This window comes from Bactrocera dorsalis, chromosome 2, assembly GCF_023373825.1.
Source record: "Bactrocera dorsalis isolate Fly_Bdor chromosome 2, ASM2337382v1, whole genome shotgun sequence".
Taxonomy (NCBI): domain Eukaryota; kingdom Metazoa; phylum Arthropoda; class Insecta; order Diptera; family Tephritidae; genus Bactrocera; species Bactrocera dorsalis.
The window spans coordinates 7,779,394-7,795,516 of NC_064304.1; the positions used below are offsets into that span (position 1 = coordinate 7,779,394).

A 16,123-nucleotide genomic window follows, 5' to 3' on the forward strand; every position below is an offset into this window, starting at 1 on the left:
AAATTACTCGATAGTATTAATAACCCTCTCTTCGAATTATGCTCGTAATAATGCAGCTTTTTTCAATATGCAGATCAAAAATTTTATCCTTTCTTGACAGTGTCTTTGTGGATATAAACATTAGTCGTTTTTTATTTTATTATATTACTAAGCGACTTTTAAAAAGTTCTACATAACATAAATAGGTGATTGTTCATACCTAACCTCGTATAGAATATTCCAAGTTATACATTAAAGATTTGACATAGAATTATTTTTCTCTTGAATACTAGTACAACTTTAATATTTTTTTGCTTTGGAAATTTTTTTGGTGTACATCACAATTAAAATTTATATTGCTATAAAGATCATAGATATGTGTATACAGACATACATACATATATGTATGTGCAGCTAAAAGCTGTGTTATGCGTAATGGCGACGCGTCTCCGATTTTATTAATGGGTATGTAATGTGAACTTGACCGCCTCTGGCATATTTATCATTACCAGCAATTACCATAAGGGCGTAATACAGTTTGCTTAAGAGCTAAATGAAAGAGTAATAAATAAAGCTGTAACCAACTAACCGCTCCACAGTGTGAGATTTAGTCAATCTAGCATCTCGAAATTCAAAAAAAAAATGTTTTCGTAACTCGCTCATATTTTTTTTTACGTGAGAAGAGTCCTCAATTGTTACGCAAACAAACACAAAAGAGAATAAAAAAATGTTATTGCTGTGATAACAGCTATCAAACACGTGCAATTGCATAGCTTGCTACAATTGATTTGCAAGCTTGCATTGATCACAAAAGTTTGAGTGATCAGGTCGAAGTTGTGAGTGTTTTTTTTGGCCTAAAATATTTTTTGTATTGAAGGTTATCACTTAAACTTAAAGTTTTTGTTTTATACAAAATTATTTTTGCACTCAAGTATTTTGAAAAAATTGTTTTATAACCACCTGAAAGGTAAGACTAATTTCAAAGTTTTCAAATATTTGATAGACTAGAACTTCCAAGTCCCACGGAGTTCCGCGATGGGAATGCCAGCAGAACCTTTGTTAATGTACCCAAAACAAATTTAAAAAATAAAATCCTGCCCATTTTTTGCCTTTTTTTAGTATGAGTGAAATATCACGAGAGGAGCTATTTTGGATTTGGTTGAGCAAGGTGAAAAGCAAAAAAACAGAAGCGGTCGAAAAGCGCGTTATATCAATTTTTGGACCAGATGTTGACGATACCAAAGTTAAAGATCGTATAAAAAAGCTTTGCTTCTAATTTCAATCGCGATGGAGCAAATCTCACCGTCATAAAGCAAGATTTATGCATGACAATGCTATTTGGCTAAGTTCAAAAATTTCTGCTGTTGATTTTGCTCTTGATCACGCACCATCAGCTTCAAACAAATACCTCAACGCGGAACTATGAATGAGATGAATGCCTTATCACAGCGCGAAATCGATGAAAATATGCTTGCTGTTGGTCTTTCACCTCTACATGTCTACATAAGGTTTATGGAGTGCTTGTTGCACATTTCTTACCGATTGGAAATAGAAAAATGGTACGTATCAGGCGATGAAAATAAGGAGAGCGTTGCAAGAAGGAAGAAAAAAATACAAGACAGGTTTATGGACGAAATGGGTCTTCTTGTGGATATGCCGAAACAGAAAACAGGAAACACAAATGATGGCAATACGGCCAGAAGATTTTTCAAAGAAGCAGAAAAAACATCGGATATTACAGGCATAAATCAAGCGGTATCGAGTAATACTTATTTGCATAAACAGCGGCTATTTTATTAATATAGATGCGTTCCAAAATTTTACGTCAGAAACAAGAGAGCTTTATTTGAGTTTATATCCTTGATACTATATGCCAGTAACTCTCCACAAAATATTGTTTCATGGAGGAGCTATCATTTCTTCATGCATTCTTCCCATAGGAAACTTTTCTGAAGAAGCGCAAAAAGCACGCAATAAAGAGTCGAGATAGTATCGCGAACTGTTCACAAGAAAAACGTCCCGAGTTGACACCAACATAGATTTATTGCAAAGGTTGCTTATCACGTCAGACCCTTTGATTGCAAGTTTACGTTTGCACCCAAAAACCAAGCGTTCTACTTTACCTTCTGAGGTCATTGCACTTCTGTCTGACACCCAACTAAATGATGAATTTGATTATGATTATGATTTAGCATAAAAAACTTTGCTTGCAGCTCTCTGGAATTTTTATTTTTATACAAATTCCTTATTTTTTTTATTTCTACTTTTCGCTTTTTACTTTTGTATAATTTGTATATAAATTCTTTATTTTGGTTTTTGATTAATATCTTATTTTGAATATTTTCCATTCTTTTAAGAAATTTCGTTGAATGTTTTAGTTTTTTTTATTTTTCTCATTTGCAAAGAATCATCGAAAACTAAAGTTCGAAACTTGAAGAATTTTATAGAAATGGTTGTATGTGGGTGCTTATATCAATATATCGACAAGTTTTAGTTAGAAGAGAAAAAAAGAAGAAATTTTGAATATAAATGTGTAAAAAAAATTGTCCCCAACTAGTGTTTTTGAGGATAGTTCGGAACTAGTCCCCTTTGACACTAGTTGGAACTAGTTGTCTAACACCATATTGAAGCTTATAATCTCCTTAACGATCGTGCCAAATTTCAAGTTCATATCTCTACAACTTCATATAAAAATTAATTTTGAGATGCTAGATTGACTAAATCTCACACTGTGCGCTCCTAAGTCATATACATATGTAGCTACTTATCTATGGGTTTTATTTAGTGAAAGATCATGGCTGAGTTGGTATTTGCGTAGTACAATATTTTATACCAAGATGTAAAATATTATATTTTAGCCACATAACGGTTTTAATGTTCATAATGGAAAATGGCACAATTTGTTGCAAGATGAATGACGAAAGTGTTGGTTGCAAACTTAAGTTATTACTATATATACCTATACATATGTACATATATAAAAAATTTTGCAATAGTTTTTCTTAATTATTTACAAGTATAAGAGCCAACTAAATGGAAAGAGAGGTTACTTGCAATTGTATATAATGCTGCACACAAGCATTCATGTACTTGTGGGTATTTTTAAGCTACAATAAAAGTATTTTCCTAGTAACCTAATGACATGACGTACAAACAACCACACTTGCAGCCGCCATAAATTCCCATGCCCTGCGTGTGATTAACTTTGTACAGCGCCATGATTTCGTTAGCGTATCTTCCCGACATCTGATTTTGGTGATGGGAATTTTGCGTTAAAGATACCGGCATACAAACCATTGTCTCAAAATTGTCAACTTGCACGAATTTACGTAGGCTTCAATGTTTGGTATGCATGCGCGTAAAAAAAATATAATACATACATAATTGTAGACTGATTTTCGCGTCAGATTTGGCAAATCAGTTTAGGTTGTTTACAAACAATATATTTATTACTTAATATTTGTAGGGAGATATGTTGCAAGTGATATGGTAATTGTGGTGTAATGAGTGTGAAAAAAAGTCATCAGCCTTTCGGAGGTGCGTTAAAACTTGCAGGGCCTTCTCCATTTGGTACAACATCGGTTCATGCATTTCGAATAGGAAGATATGCTCAGGCAGATGTTTGCCAGAGCTGTGAATTACGATTATGAATGATACTTAAGGAGACTGCAACAAAAGGAATTTTTAATGTGCCGGCTTTCAGAAACCTGGCTCAAATATACTTAAACCAATCTTGTTGACTTGATCGGAAATAGTAACAAAAAATTATTCGACTATTTTCGCGAAGGTTTTCAATTTTTCGAAATCAAAAGTAAGTTTTTTAAGGTTAAACTTATTACAAAACAAAATCTGAGACTTAAACTGTTCCTAAATATTGATATAGTTTCTATCTAAGACTTTCTATGAGTATCAATAAACGAACTGGATAGTTGTGTGCAATAATGAATCATGAAAATATATTGAACAAAAAGATTGAGTGGTTAATTTTTCCAACATTAACGACATAGCGTCACCTAAAAGCCAAAATACTGAAGGAAAAACGATAGAATAGAAACCACTCATATTGAACAAAATTTGAGTTTTGGTTATAAATTGATTATATTGGTAGTCGAAAAAGTCTTTTCGCATTTCTAATCAAACTTCAACTTGTTTTTTTTTTATATTTATAAGAATAAACAAATATATACCATTATGTTGACCACTTTTTGCCCTTTTTCCGCTAAAGACATTATCTCATCAGTGTAAATCGAAATTTCCAGAACAGAAGCGAGCGAACCATTGTTGTGATATACGAAGTGATACAGGATCGTCTTCGTAAACTTCACAAAATGGTGGTTTGCGTGGCATTCTTCCCCTTTTTTAAAAAAGTTTCAAAATATAGCAAATTTCTTTATTATTTTCACTCACTTTTGAACAACTTTAACTTACTTTCAACTTCCCCGAATTTTTTTGGTTGATAAAACTTGAAATTTCACATTTCCAACACAATACAGTATGAACCAATGTGATTGGTAGCAGTAGAGAAATACGAATGCAACGACATCTATTGATAAAATACGAAGACACTTTTTCGACTACCCAATATATTGGTTACATATGACCACGGAAGCTGAAAATATTACGTTACATATACATACATACATATGTAATAAGATGTAGCGAATCGTAAGCAATAAAAAACTCAATTTCGATTTTTTTTAGGTGACAATATTCTTTTATATCGATATATATTCTATGCGTATTTAACTATTACTTCCTATAAGCGATTTATTATCCGTATCTTTAATCTAACCAATTCGAAATTTTGGTTATTCTTTTGGCACCAATATCAAAAAATATTTCTTTCTATGGTTCCTTGAGCCCTTGTGAAGTGAAAAGTCATAGAACATATACATTTTTGTTTAACAATTTATTTTAAAAATATTCAAAACTTAAATGAAGATATGTTTTTGACATTTTTTATGAAAGTAATACACAAATATTCTACAAAAAATGCAAAGATGGAAAATGAAGGAAAGTATTAATACTTATGCATATGTAAGAATACATATGTATGAAACTTAGAGTATAGTTTACAAACAAATCGAACATCGAATTACATGAGCTTGTAATGAGAAATGAGAGATGTATGTATGTATGTTTAACTTCATTACAGGCGAAGAAATGGCAACGCTGAGTTTTTGGAAGGAACCCATATAAACCTAAATAATTTTCAAATGTGATTTTAGTCGAGGCAGAGATGGCGCCGATCACTTAGAAAGTGACAACAGAAACATTTGGATTACGCCAAAATTTATGTGCCTCTCTTAACAGGGTCTCTTTGCAAGGTGATAATGGTCTATTTGCGATACTTGTAACCACCATCGGCAGAGTAACTTTGTGGTATGGTCTCTGGCACTGATATTGGGCCACTGTAGCTACCGCCGGATAGACTTGATTCTGGTGGCGCGTTGTATGAAGAAGAAGGGCCAGAAGGAACAAATCCACCACCATTACCACCTGCACTTGGAGCACCATAGCTAGAAGAGGGTGCTGATGGTGGTGCAGGTGCTCCGTAGCTTTGTGATGGGGCTGGAGCTGGACCCGGAGCGGGGGCATCATAACTGCTGGAAGGCGCACCGTAGCTAGACGATGGGACTGGAGCAGGCGCTGGTGCTGGTGCACTATATCCGGTTGGAACACCATACGATGTAGAGGGTGGAGCAGGTCTTGATGGAGCAAAAGGTTTTGAACTTGAAGGGGATGGTGGTAAATATGAGTTAGATGGTGGAGCAGGGGCTGATGGTGCCCCATAACTAGATGAAGGCACTGATGGTGGCGCGCCATAACTGGATGAAGGTGGTGAGCTCTTTGGTGGTCCGTAGCTAGATGCTGGTGGGGATGGTGGTGCACCGTAACTGGATGATGGCGGTGAAGGCCGAGATGGTGGGCCATAGCTTGAAGCCGGAGGTGCTGGAGGAGCACCATAGCTGGAAGATGGTGGAGACGGCCGTGAAGGAGGACCATAACTAGAAGCTGGAGGTGCAGGTGGAGCGCCATAGCTGGAAGATGGTGGAGAAGGGCGAGAAGGAGGACCATAACTAGAAGCTGGTGGTGAAGGAGGCGCTCCATAGCTGGAAGATGGTGGAGCTGGCCGAGAAGGAGGCCCATAGCTAGAAGCTGGTGGTGAGGGTGGTGCACCATAGCTAGAAGATGGTGGAGAAGGCCGTGAAGGAGGTCCATAACTAGAAGCTGGTGGTGATGGAGGTGCGCCGTAACTTGATGATGGTGGAGAAGGCCGTGAAGGAGGACCGTAACTGGAAGCTGGTGGCGATGGGGGTGCTCCGTAGCTCGATGATGGTGGAGCCGGTCGAGAAGGAGGACCATAACTAGAAGCTGGAGGTGCAGGTGGAGCGCCATAGCTGGATGATGGCGGTGAACTCTTTGGAGGACCATAACTGGATGCGGGTGGTGAAGGTCGGGATGGAGGACCATAACTAGATGCTGGTGGTGAAGGAGGCGCACCATAACTTGAAGATGGCGGAGCAGGCCGAGAAGGAGGACCGTAACTAGATGCTGGTGGTGATGGGGGTGCTCCATAACTGGTGGCTGGTGGTGAAGGTCGCGATGGAGGACCATAACTAGATGCTGGTGGTGAAGGAGGCGCACCGTAACTGGAAGATGGCGGAGCAGGCCGAGAAGGAGGACCATAACTGGAAGCGGGTGGTGACGGAGGAGCGCCATAGCTAGGTGAGGGAGGTGCACTCTTTGGAGGACCATAACTAGATGCTGGAGGTGCTGGAGGAGCTGGAGGAGCTCCATAGCTGGTTGCCGGGGGTGACGGAGGTGCGCCATAACTGGGTGAAGGTGCAGATGGAGGGGCACCGTAGCTGGATGATGGTGGAGATGGAGGAGCTCCATAGCTTGAAGCTGGTGGTGATGGTTGTGCGGGTGGAGAAGGTTTTGGAGGTCCATAAAAGGCTACAGGTGACTGTGGGGCAGAGTAAGTTGAAGCTGGCACTTTAGCGGGACGTCGAGGTTTCTGTGGAGCTCCATAACTAGAGCTTGGTGGACTGGGTGGAGCGCCATAGCTAGGCGACGGTGGTGCGCTATAGCTTGGGGCGGGTTTGCTAGGCGGACCGTATGAGGTAGATGGGCGCTGGGGTGGTGGTGGTGCTGGTCCCGGGGGTGCGCCATAGCTTGAACTTGGTGGACCTTGTGCACTGGCATATGGGCCACCGGTGGGCGCACTTGGGGCATAACTACTTTGCGGTGGGGCGCTGTATGACGTAGCCGGTCCCGACGCTGGCGGCAAATAAGAGCTCACTGGAGGCTCTGCGTTGACAAAAGAGAGTGCAACGCATATCAGCTGAAAATAGAAAGAAGGGAATTTATTGTTTATCCTTGGAAAGCGTTAATTTATAAGTATTTTAGTAAACATATGTATCTATGTAATGTACAGTGATAAACGTACCGTTGCAGCTTTTGCTGTGGAATGAAAAAGCTTCATATTGGCAACGGCTAATAAGGGAAATGCTGAAACTTTTACTTTATATAATCTGCAAATAAAATAGAAAGGGTTAATTCACATTCTGAAAGGATTTGAAATATGAAATGGTTTAAAAGAATTTATAATTTTTATATTACATAAGTGATATTGTTGTCCAGTAAGCTCTCACTACTATAATACTATAGTTATGTATTAAGTGTATATAATGTGCCCATTTGCATTGGAGATTATGTTTAGCGCTTATTTGGAGTGCGTTTTCTATTATCTATAAAACCATGTCGAATTTTATGTTAAACAACGAAGACTGTAACTGTAACCAACTACTGCTTCGTGCATGACTTGTTGCGTATGTGAATTAGGAGTTTATATAGATACGAACTTATATGTTCATTTATTTGTATATATGTAGATATGTAGTAAATTTAGCGGTACGGATTTATTTCACACATTTATAGAAATCAAAGATTTTTTGAAGTATTTTGGAAATAAATATAAAGTACAAATAAAACACGCGATAATACCTTGCAAACTCCTATCGAACGAAGCCATTTCTAGGTTATCTAAATAATAAAAAATTATTCATTGCCTCAACGAACAGTAATCATCAGAAATACTCCGTTAGTAGCATCTATTAGGCAGTCGAAAAAGTCGTTTCGTATTTCTAATCAAACTTTTTTTTTATATTTACACTCAACATAATTTTTTTAAGGTGGCAACACCTTATATAACCCATGTAATTTTTTATATAAATGTTTACCTCTATATTTGCGTATATAAAGACATGAAGTAATACAAATTTGCACTACTTCTTTTATGGCGAAGTTCAAAGAAAACATTGCAAATTACAGACGAAGGAAGAATCAAGCGAAACAAAGAAACTTCAAATGGCAGCATTACGCAAATGAACGGTTTCGAGTCCACTGCGAATGCTGCGTTGGCCGTCATACGCACGGGCGCCAAATGCGATTTCGCAAACAATGAGCGCGTGTTCAGTCACAAGCGCATGCGCAATGAATGCAATTACAAACTTCAATTGCAAATTTGTTAATGTACGCATGTGTATGTAGACGCCGAATGCATGTACAAATGAATCTGTATATTTAGATACATTTTGCATATTTGGGGGCCTCATCGTGACGTTGATGCTTGAAAAATCAATTTGAAATCAATATGGAATTCTTTGGCGTTACGAAATCGCAAAAGAATGGAAACTAAAAAAAGCATGAAAAAACGTTTTGTTTGGTTGCACCGCAGCTGAAATACCCTTCACAGATGCATTTCTTTTAATAACTATATGTTCAGTTTGTATGGAAGCTATATGCTATAGCAATCCGATCTGAACAATTTTTTCGCAAATTATGTTATTACTTTAAGCAGTAATCCATTTCCATACAAGCTATTGGTTCCGATCGTTCGGTTTGTATGGCAGCTTTATGCTATAGTGAGCCGATCTGAACAATTTCTTCCGATATTACATTATTTCTATGAACGATTACTCATGCCAAATTATCGTCAAATGAGGAAGTTTCTCATGAAACATTTGATTCCGATCATTCAGTTTGTATGGCAGCTATATGCTATAGTTAACTAATCTGAACAATTTCTTCGGGGATTACATTGTTGTCTTAGAAAATAACCTGCGCCAACTTTTGTGAAGATACCTTGTCAAATGTGAATGTTTTCCATACAAGAACTAGATTCCGATCGTTCAGTTTGTATGGAAGCTATATGTTATAGTGGTCCGATAACGGCAGTTCCGACAAATGAGCAGCTTCTTGAGGAGAAAATGACGTTTGCAAAATTTCAAAACGATATCTTAAAAGCTGAGGGACCAGTGTGTATATACAGACAGCTCAACATACTGATCATTTATATATATACTTTATAGGGTCTCCAACGCTTCCTTCTGGGTGTTACAAACTTCGTGGCAAACCTAATATACCCTGTTCAAGGTATAAAAAGCATGAAAAGACGGCAAGTTTGGTTGCAACGTAGCTAGAATACCCTTCACAAATAAAAAAGTTTTCCGAACAGAAACTTGACTTTGATCTTTTAGTTTGTAGGGTAGATATATGCTAAAAAAATCCGATCTAAAAAAATTGTTCGAAATTTGTTTAATAGCTTTTGACAAAATGTCTTGTCAAATATTACGTTTATAAGGTGGATATATCCCATAGTAGTCTGATCTAAGCACAGCTGCTGGCGTACGCCGATGATATTGATTTCATTGACCACAACAGCCACGCTGTTAGTTCTGCTTTCTCCAGACTGGATAAGGGAGCGAAGCGTATGGGTCTGGTTGTGAACGAGGGCAAGAAGAAATATCTTCTGTCATCAAACAAACAGTCGCAGCACTCGCGACTTAGCTTCCACGTCACTGTTAGCAGTCAAAACTTCGAAAGAACCAGAATTTATAACTTCTCAAGGTTTAAGAAAATAATCAACCTCCCTTGTGACACAGGAAACTGCAAGCTCAGGAAGCACTTGCCCAACACGGACATAGTCTCTTGCGCAAATTGCCGGTTCGCGACAGGGAACAGGATACCCCAGTACACCTGATTCTGCATTGCCCAGCAATTTGCAGAAGCAGGCTTAAGGCCCTAGGTTCCATCTACGTGGACAGGAATCACATCACCTTAGTAGCGCCCATCTATCTATCTATCTAACTTCTTGGAACCAGCATTAGCATCATCTTGCCAACAGGTGCTACTTCGGACTGAGTAGGTAGTAGTAAAGTCCTCTATCGACGAACTAATTCCAAACACTATAAGTCACTCCCGTACCTGCTATATGGAGCTATACGGTGCAGAGGAACGGGCGATGTCAAAATCTGATGAATCGGCGTTACGAAAGATCGGGGGGAGAACTAATTGGAGCGAAAATAGCGAAAACGTATCTATAAATGAACATAGTGAAATCGACTCAGCCTGTCACTCAGTTCATTTATATTCCCTTTTGTGTGTTATAAACTTAGTATACCTTGTTCGGAGTATAAAAATAAATATGTATATATACAAACGCTTTATATTGAAGATGAAGTACCGCTATAATTGAATCCTAGTATTACGATGTAAATCTCGCGATATTGATTTATTACTTTTGCTGAAAATTGTACGCTAAGCGCGACTTAAGCCACGCGCCAACTACAATTTGCCGAACGAATTCGGCTTTAAGGGCATTTACATGCATAATGCAATATTAGTTTTCAAAGCCGTGCTGCACATGCGCACACAGTTATGCTAACTGTACATAAAGTTGAAAAATTAATTCCGCCTTCCCCCACACGCCGCAGTTTGCATTGAAATTCCATGCCATTTAACTTCGTGGTGACATTACAACGGATATACACAGTTTCTCCAGGCAACTTATGCCGCTAAGTGCGTCTTGCCGCTGGCGGCTGCATCAAATGCTGGTCGTTAATGTGGGCAAATCCATCAGTTCAAAAATTCTGTTAGCGCGCAAACGCCCCATTAGCCTCACACCCGCCTGCTGAGCCACATTATCTGCCACATGCACACTGAGGCATCGTAAACTTTGACTATGAAAAAAAAATAAAAAAAAATTATGCAAAGCAGGGCTTTAAGTGGCACAGATACTCATATCGCACGCCAAATAACGGGAGGTCACATGAACGGAGCGGTGGAGGCAATAGCATTAGTGTGTTTGGCGGCTGACAAAGTTCGTTGAATGCAATTTTGCGGCGCTTACTTCTTCATTGTGTGGCAATGTAATTTCGAATTTTTATTTTCTAACTCACATGTGTTGTTGGCGTTTGCCTTTTCATGCCTTGAATAACCGAAAACAACAGTGACATAAAAATGAGTTATGAGAGAGAAAAACGAGTCGGAAAAAACAGTTAAAATTTTAGTGTTTCTTCCTTGTGCTGGCATCAAATGTTGCAGCGACTGTCTCTTTTTCAATTTTCGTTGTCAACAACTGCGGTTGCAAGTGCATTTTGTGTTGTGTATAACTTTCGTTTTTTATGTGCTTGCTTTCGGGTTTCGCTTTTTTGTTATTGTCGTTTTCATTTTCAAACGAAATTCCCGTATTTTCAGTTTTCAATGTTATTCTTTAGACTCATTTAGCGCTCTCGCCGCTGTCATTGCTGTCAGCTCACAACTGATGCATGCAACACAACCGTTAGTCAACCACGTTCGGTTGCATAACTTGGCGTTAATTTTATGCTGTCATTGCATTACGAGTCCCTTTATTAATGTTTTAATTTTTATGAGCAAACTTTCCAATAAGTTAATTTTTGTGTGGATGAGTGTCGGAAAACATATATGTACATATGTACATATATGTGTGTGAATACATAAAGTTCGCTGTAAATTAGCAGCTATTTGTGTTGTGGCTTTAAATATCATTTTTAGAGATGTTTAATTTTAAAAGCTTATTTAGGATGTTACGAATGTTAACTGCCTCTTAAAATACAAGTACAAAATTTTGAAAATTCCATAACACTACTCAACAAATTAGAAGGATAAATTTGCGATTGATCTGCTAAGAGGACAGAGGTATTTAAGGTATTCTGATTACTACTATGAGTTTTAAAATTTTCCATTACTTATAGCTATTTTTGTCACTTAAGCAAATTGTGGTGATTTGACTCCTACAGACTAAAGTCTTTTGCAACAACGACGTCGAGTAGGTGTCGAAAGAGATATGCTTCCTAACTCAGTTGACCCCATATCCATCAAACACATAGTTATTGTTAACGGGATGTGTGATTACATTGAATACGACATCGAAACTGTGCTACAATCTAGCGAATGGCACAATGAAGCCGAAACCGTATAAACGAAAATCCGCTGAAGGCACTGATGGTCAACCCAATCAAGGCTTATAACAAGTATATGGAAAATTGTATCAAGCATTGTCCTGGTTGTATTAGCTAGGGAGTCAACTTTGGAGACGATAAGAAAACGGTTTATTAAATACACGAAAATGTAGTTTCTTGAGTTAGTTCGGATCAAATTTCATCAGTAGGTATGCATAACATTACTTATTCGTAATCAATAAAAAAGACAGTAACAGAATTTTGTGAATGATACGTTGTTTTGTACTCAAGCTGACGATATAAGTATATGTATGTATTCTGTAAAATTAATTTTTATTCCTAAAGTATAAACTATGGAAGCTATAAGATACCGAAATGAATGAGAAAATGTCCAAAGATTGAAAGGAAATAGTGAGGAGCAAAACTAAGCCTGAACCAGAAAACTCTTTTTATGATTTTATTTACTCAACAAATGTAACAAAATTATCAAAAAATGTTTCATCTAAACTAAGGCACAAAAAGGACTCGAAAATTATAATTAAATTCCCAGGCAAAAAGGTATTTCAAAGCAATATTTCTAAGTTAGTAGGGCTGTCGTTAATTATTGTGGCAAATATAAGCGCGATCTGTCAACCAGTTTGTTTACAGCAGCTGCTTAAGTCGGTAGAACTCAGTAGTGCGTTGCGATTTTTACAATGGATAAAAGTATCGAACAAAGAATTTGTTTCAAGTGTTGTATTTCTAACCAAATTACGTGTGCGGAATCGTTATGAATGTTGCAAAAGGCTTACGGTGATTCAGTTTTACAAAAACACTACCCTAAGTGTGGTACAAAACCTTCAAAGAGGGTCGATAGATCGTGGAAGGCATGCCTCGTTCTGGACGACCTTCGACATCTTCAACTGATGAAAATATTAAAAAAGTAAAGGATATGGGGCCTGAGAATCATCATGCAAGTGTTAGAGAAATGGCAAGAGAGCTCGACGTCTCTCGTGAGTGCGTTCGAATGATTTTGGTGGATATTTTGGGTAATAAACGCGTTCTTGTTCGAATCGTTCCCATAAAGCTGAATTTGTTTCAAAAAAGAGCACGATTGTGACCGAATTTGAAGCCAATTTTTTGTCACAATTTATGTAGATACAATTCGGCCAACTTTTTTAATTTTTTCTAATTTATTCTCGTTAAATAAGAAAATATCCTTTGTTTTCTTAATATTTTTTTTTAATTAATCTTACAAGGCTCGAATGTGTAGACAAGTATGTAAATATACATATGTAATTGCTCGTTATATGGGACCTGTAAGAATAAATGCCTTAATGTTTTAAAAAATCAAAAAGATATTTCGTTGCTGTTGGCTAATGAACCTGCCTTGGTTATTGGTTACTATGGTTTTATGAATTGACTTTCGAGTTCCAAAAAATAAAAAAACAGCACAACTTATTTTGGTTTGAACAGTGAAGACATCATTTGTAAAACGAAAACTTGCACTTGAAAATCAAAACTTATTTATGTATATATTTTTTAATAAGTGTGTTTTAAAATCATTTGATTTGAATTAAATTGTATACATATATCGTCACCTAAACCACCACTTTTCTTAAGTTTTCAGGCGAAGGAAAAACATTATAATAACGGGTGATTTTTTTGAGGTTAGGATTTTCATGCATTAGTATTTGACAGATCACGTGGGATTTCAGACATGGTGTCAAAGAGAAAGATGCTCAGTATGCTTTGACATTTCATCATGAATAGACTTACTAACGAGCAACGCTTGCAAATCATTGAATTTTATTACCAAAATCAGTGTTCGGTTCGAAATGTGTTTCGCGCGCGTGTTTTGTTCAGCGATGAGGCTCATTTCTGGTTGAATGGCTACGTAAATAAGCAAAATTGCCGCATTTGGGGTGAAGAGCAACCAGAAGCCGTTCAAGAACTGCCCATGCATCCCGAAAAATGCACTGTTTGGTGTGGTTTGTACGCTGGTGGAATCATTGGACCGTATTTTTTCAAAGATGCTGTTGGACGCAACGTTACGGTGAATGGCGATCGCTATCGTTCGATGCTAACAAACTTTTTGTTGCCAAAAATGGAAGAACTGAACTTGGTTGACATGTGGTTTCAACAAGATGGCGCTACATGCCACACAGCTCGCGATTCTATGGCCATTTTGAGGGAAAACTTCGGACAACAATTCATCTCAAGAAATGGACCCGTAAGTTGGCCACCAAGATCATGCGATTTAACGCCTTTAGACTATTTTTTGTGGGGCTACGTCAAGTCTAAAGTCTACAGAAATAAGCCAGCAACTATTCCAGCTTTGGAAGACAACATTTCCGAAGAAATTCGGGCTATTCCGGCCGAAATGCTCGAAAAAGTTGCCCAAAATTGGACTTTCCGAATGGACCACCTAAGACGCAGCCGCGGTCAACATTTAAATGAAATTATCTTCAAAAAGTAAATGTCATGAACCAATCTAACGTTTCAAATAAAGAACCGATGAGATTTTGCAAATTTTATGCGTTTTTTTTTTTTTTAAAGTTATCAAGCTCTTAAAAAATCACCCTTTAGAAACCACTCATATTGAAACAAAATTTGAGATTCGGTTATAAAATGGTTAAATATTGGTTATGTATTGGTTATATATTGGTTATATCTGACAGCGGAAGCTGAAAACTTTATGCTACATATATATAATAATATGTAGTGAATCGTAAGTAAAAAAAAGTCTACTTCGATTTGTTTGCTGATACGTTTTTCTGCTTTTTAGATGACGATATATTATACAATATCATACAAGCACTATAATAAAACTTCCAAAGTATAGTTTTTTTTATCAAAAGAAATCGGAGGATATTAATAACGAAGACACCGCAGTCGTTCGAGTTTCACACGTAATGGCTTATGTAACATATTAAATTAAAAATTTAAATATTTAAATTGTTTATATTGTAAATTATTTTTTAGCTTTTTTTAAACAAACATTGGATAGTTTTTTCTTTGCAACCACAACGCTGAACTAATAAATTTTTTCCATTGTTTTTGGAGACGTTATTTATCAACCTTAATTTCACTTGCTTTCACCGTATGAGTTTTAGCATTATCCTTTTTCGATTTTTCGAATATCCTTCTTTGTATATTTTCCTGTATAAAATTTTGTTTTTTGGCACTAACCAGCAATTCCGTTTCCGTTAATGCTTATATTTATATTTTTGACCAAATATGAAGAACTTTCCGCCTCGTTTGCTTATCACCACTAGTTGTAGCCGATTCCGATAGTTGAATGTAAACTGCGACTTTCAACGAGCGCATCTTGCATTTTTATACCGAAAAATAGTGTTTGCATTTTCTCAAGCTACGCTTTGATACACTTCTCAGTGCCACTTTGGTGCCGTAAGTATGTATGGCAATTGAGCGACGACCACTTCATACTAACAACTTGTATAATATTGTGAGTGTGTCGGTGTTTTCAAATATTTTTCAACTTCATTTTACATCCAAGTGTACTTACATACAACTTCAATTCACTTTTCAACCAAAATCTCGATTCCATAAAATCTACTACAATTTTATATTGTATAATTTTGTTGTTTGTGCTTCGATGCTGCAGTTTTGCCGGCGGCTATGTTTTGTGTTGTTGATAGATATGCCTACTCTTCAAATAAACAGAAATTAAGTACAACTTATGTATGTTGAATATTAAGTTAAAAAGATGTTCGCCGCGCATGCGCATCACACTCAATGGCGCTCCGAAAGCGCTGGCGCTCAACCAACCTCGCCTCACTCTCAAATGTTTTTGTTTTTCTATGAGCTTTGTATCTACGGTTGTTCATTGCAAGAATTGTATGTTTTCGTTTTTAATTTCTTCGGCGCTTTGG

General features: G+C 37.2%; 1 protein-coding gene across 1 annotated transcript; it reads right to left on the reverse strand.

Moving 5' to 3' along the window:
* Positions 1-4,907: 4,907 nt before the first annotated feature.
* LOC105222085 (uncharacterized) lies at positions 4,908-15,530 on the reverse strand. The gene is made up of 3 exons (XM_011199269.4): positions 15,420-15,530; positions 7,433-7,517; positions 4,908-7,327 (listed from the first exon to the last, which is right to left on the reverse strand). The coding sequence occupies exons 2-3, from the start codon at positions 7,466-7,468 to the stop codon at positions 5,318-5,320; spliced, it is 2,046 nt and encodes a 681-aa protein (XP_011197571.2). The 5' UTR covers positions 7,469-7,517; positions 15,420-15,530; the 3' UTR covers positions 4,908-5,317.
* Between the last annotated feature and the right edge of the window lie 593 nt (positions 15,531-16,123).

Excerpts from the sequence above, each read along its gene's own strand:
- LOC105222085 (XM_011199269.4), bottom strand. The coding sequence starts at position 7,468 with ATGAAGCTTTTTCATTCCACAGCAAAAGCTGCAACG. Across the intron at positions 7,328-7,432 it reads CCACAGCAAAAGCTGCAACG|CTGATATGCGTTGCACTCTC; the intron begins GTACGTTTATCA and ends TTCTATTTTCAG.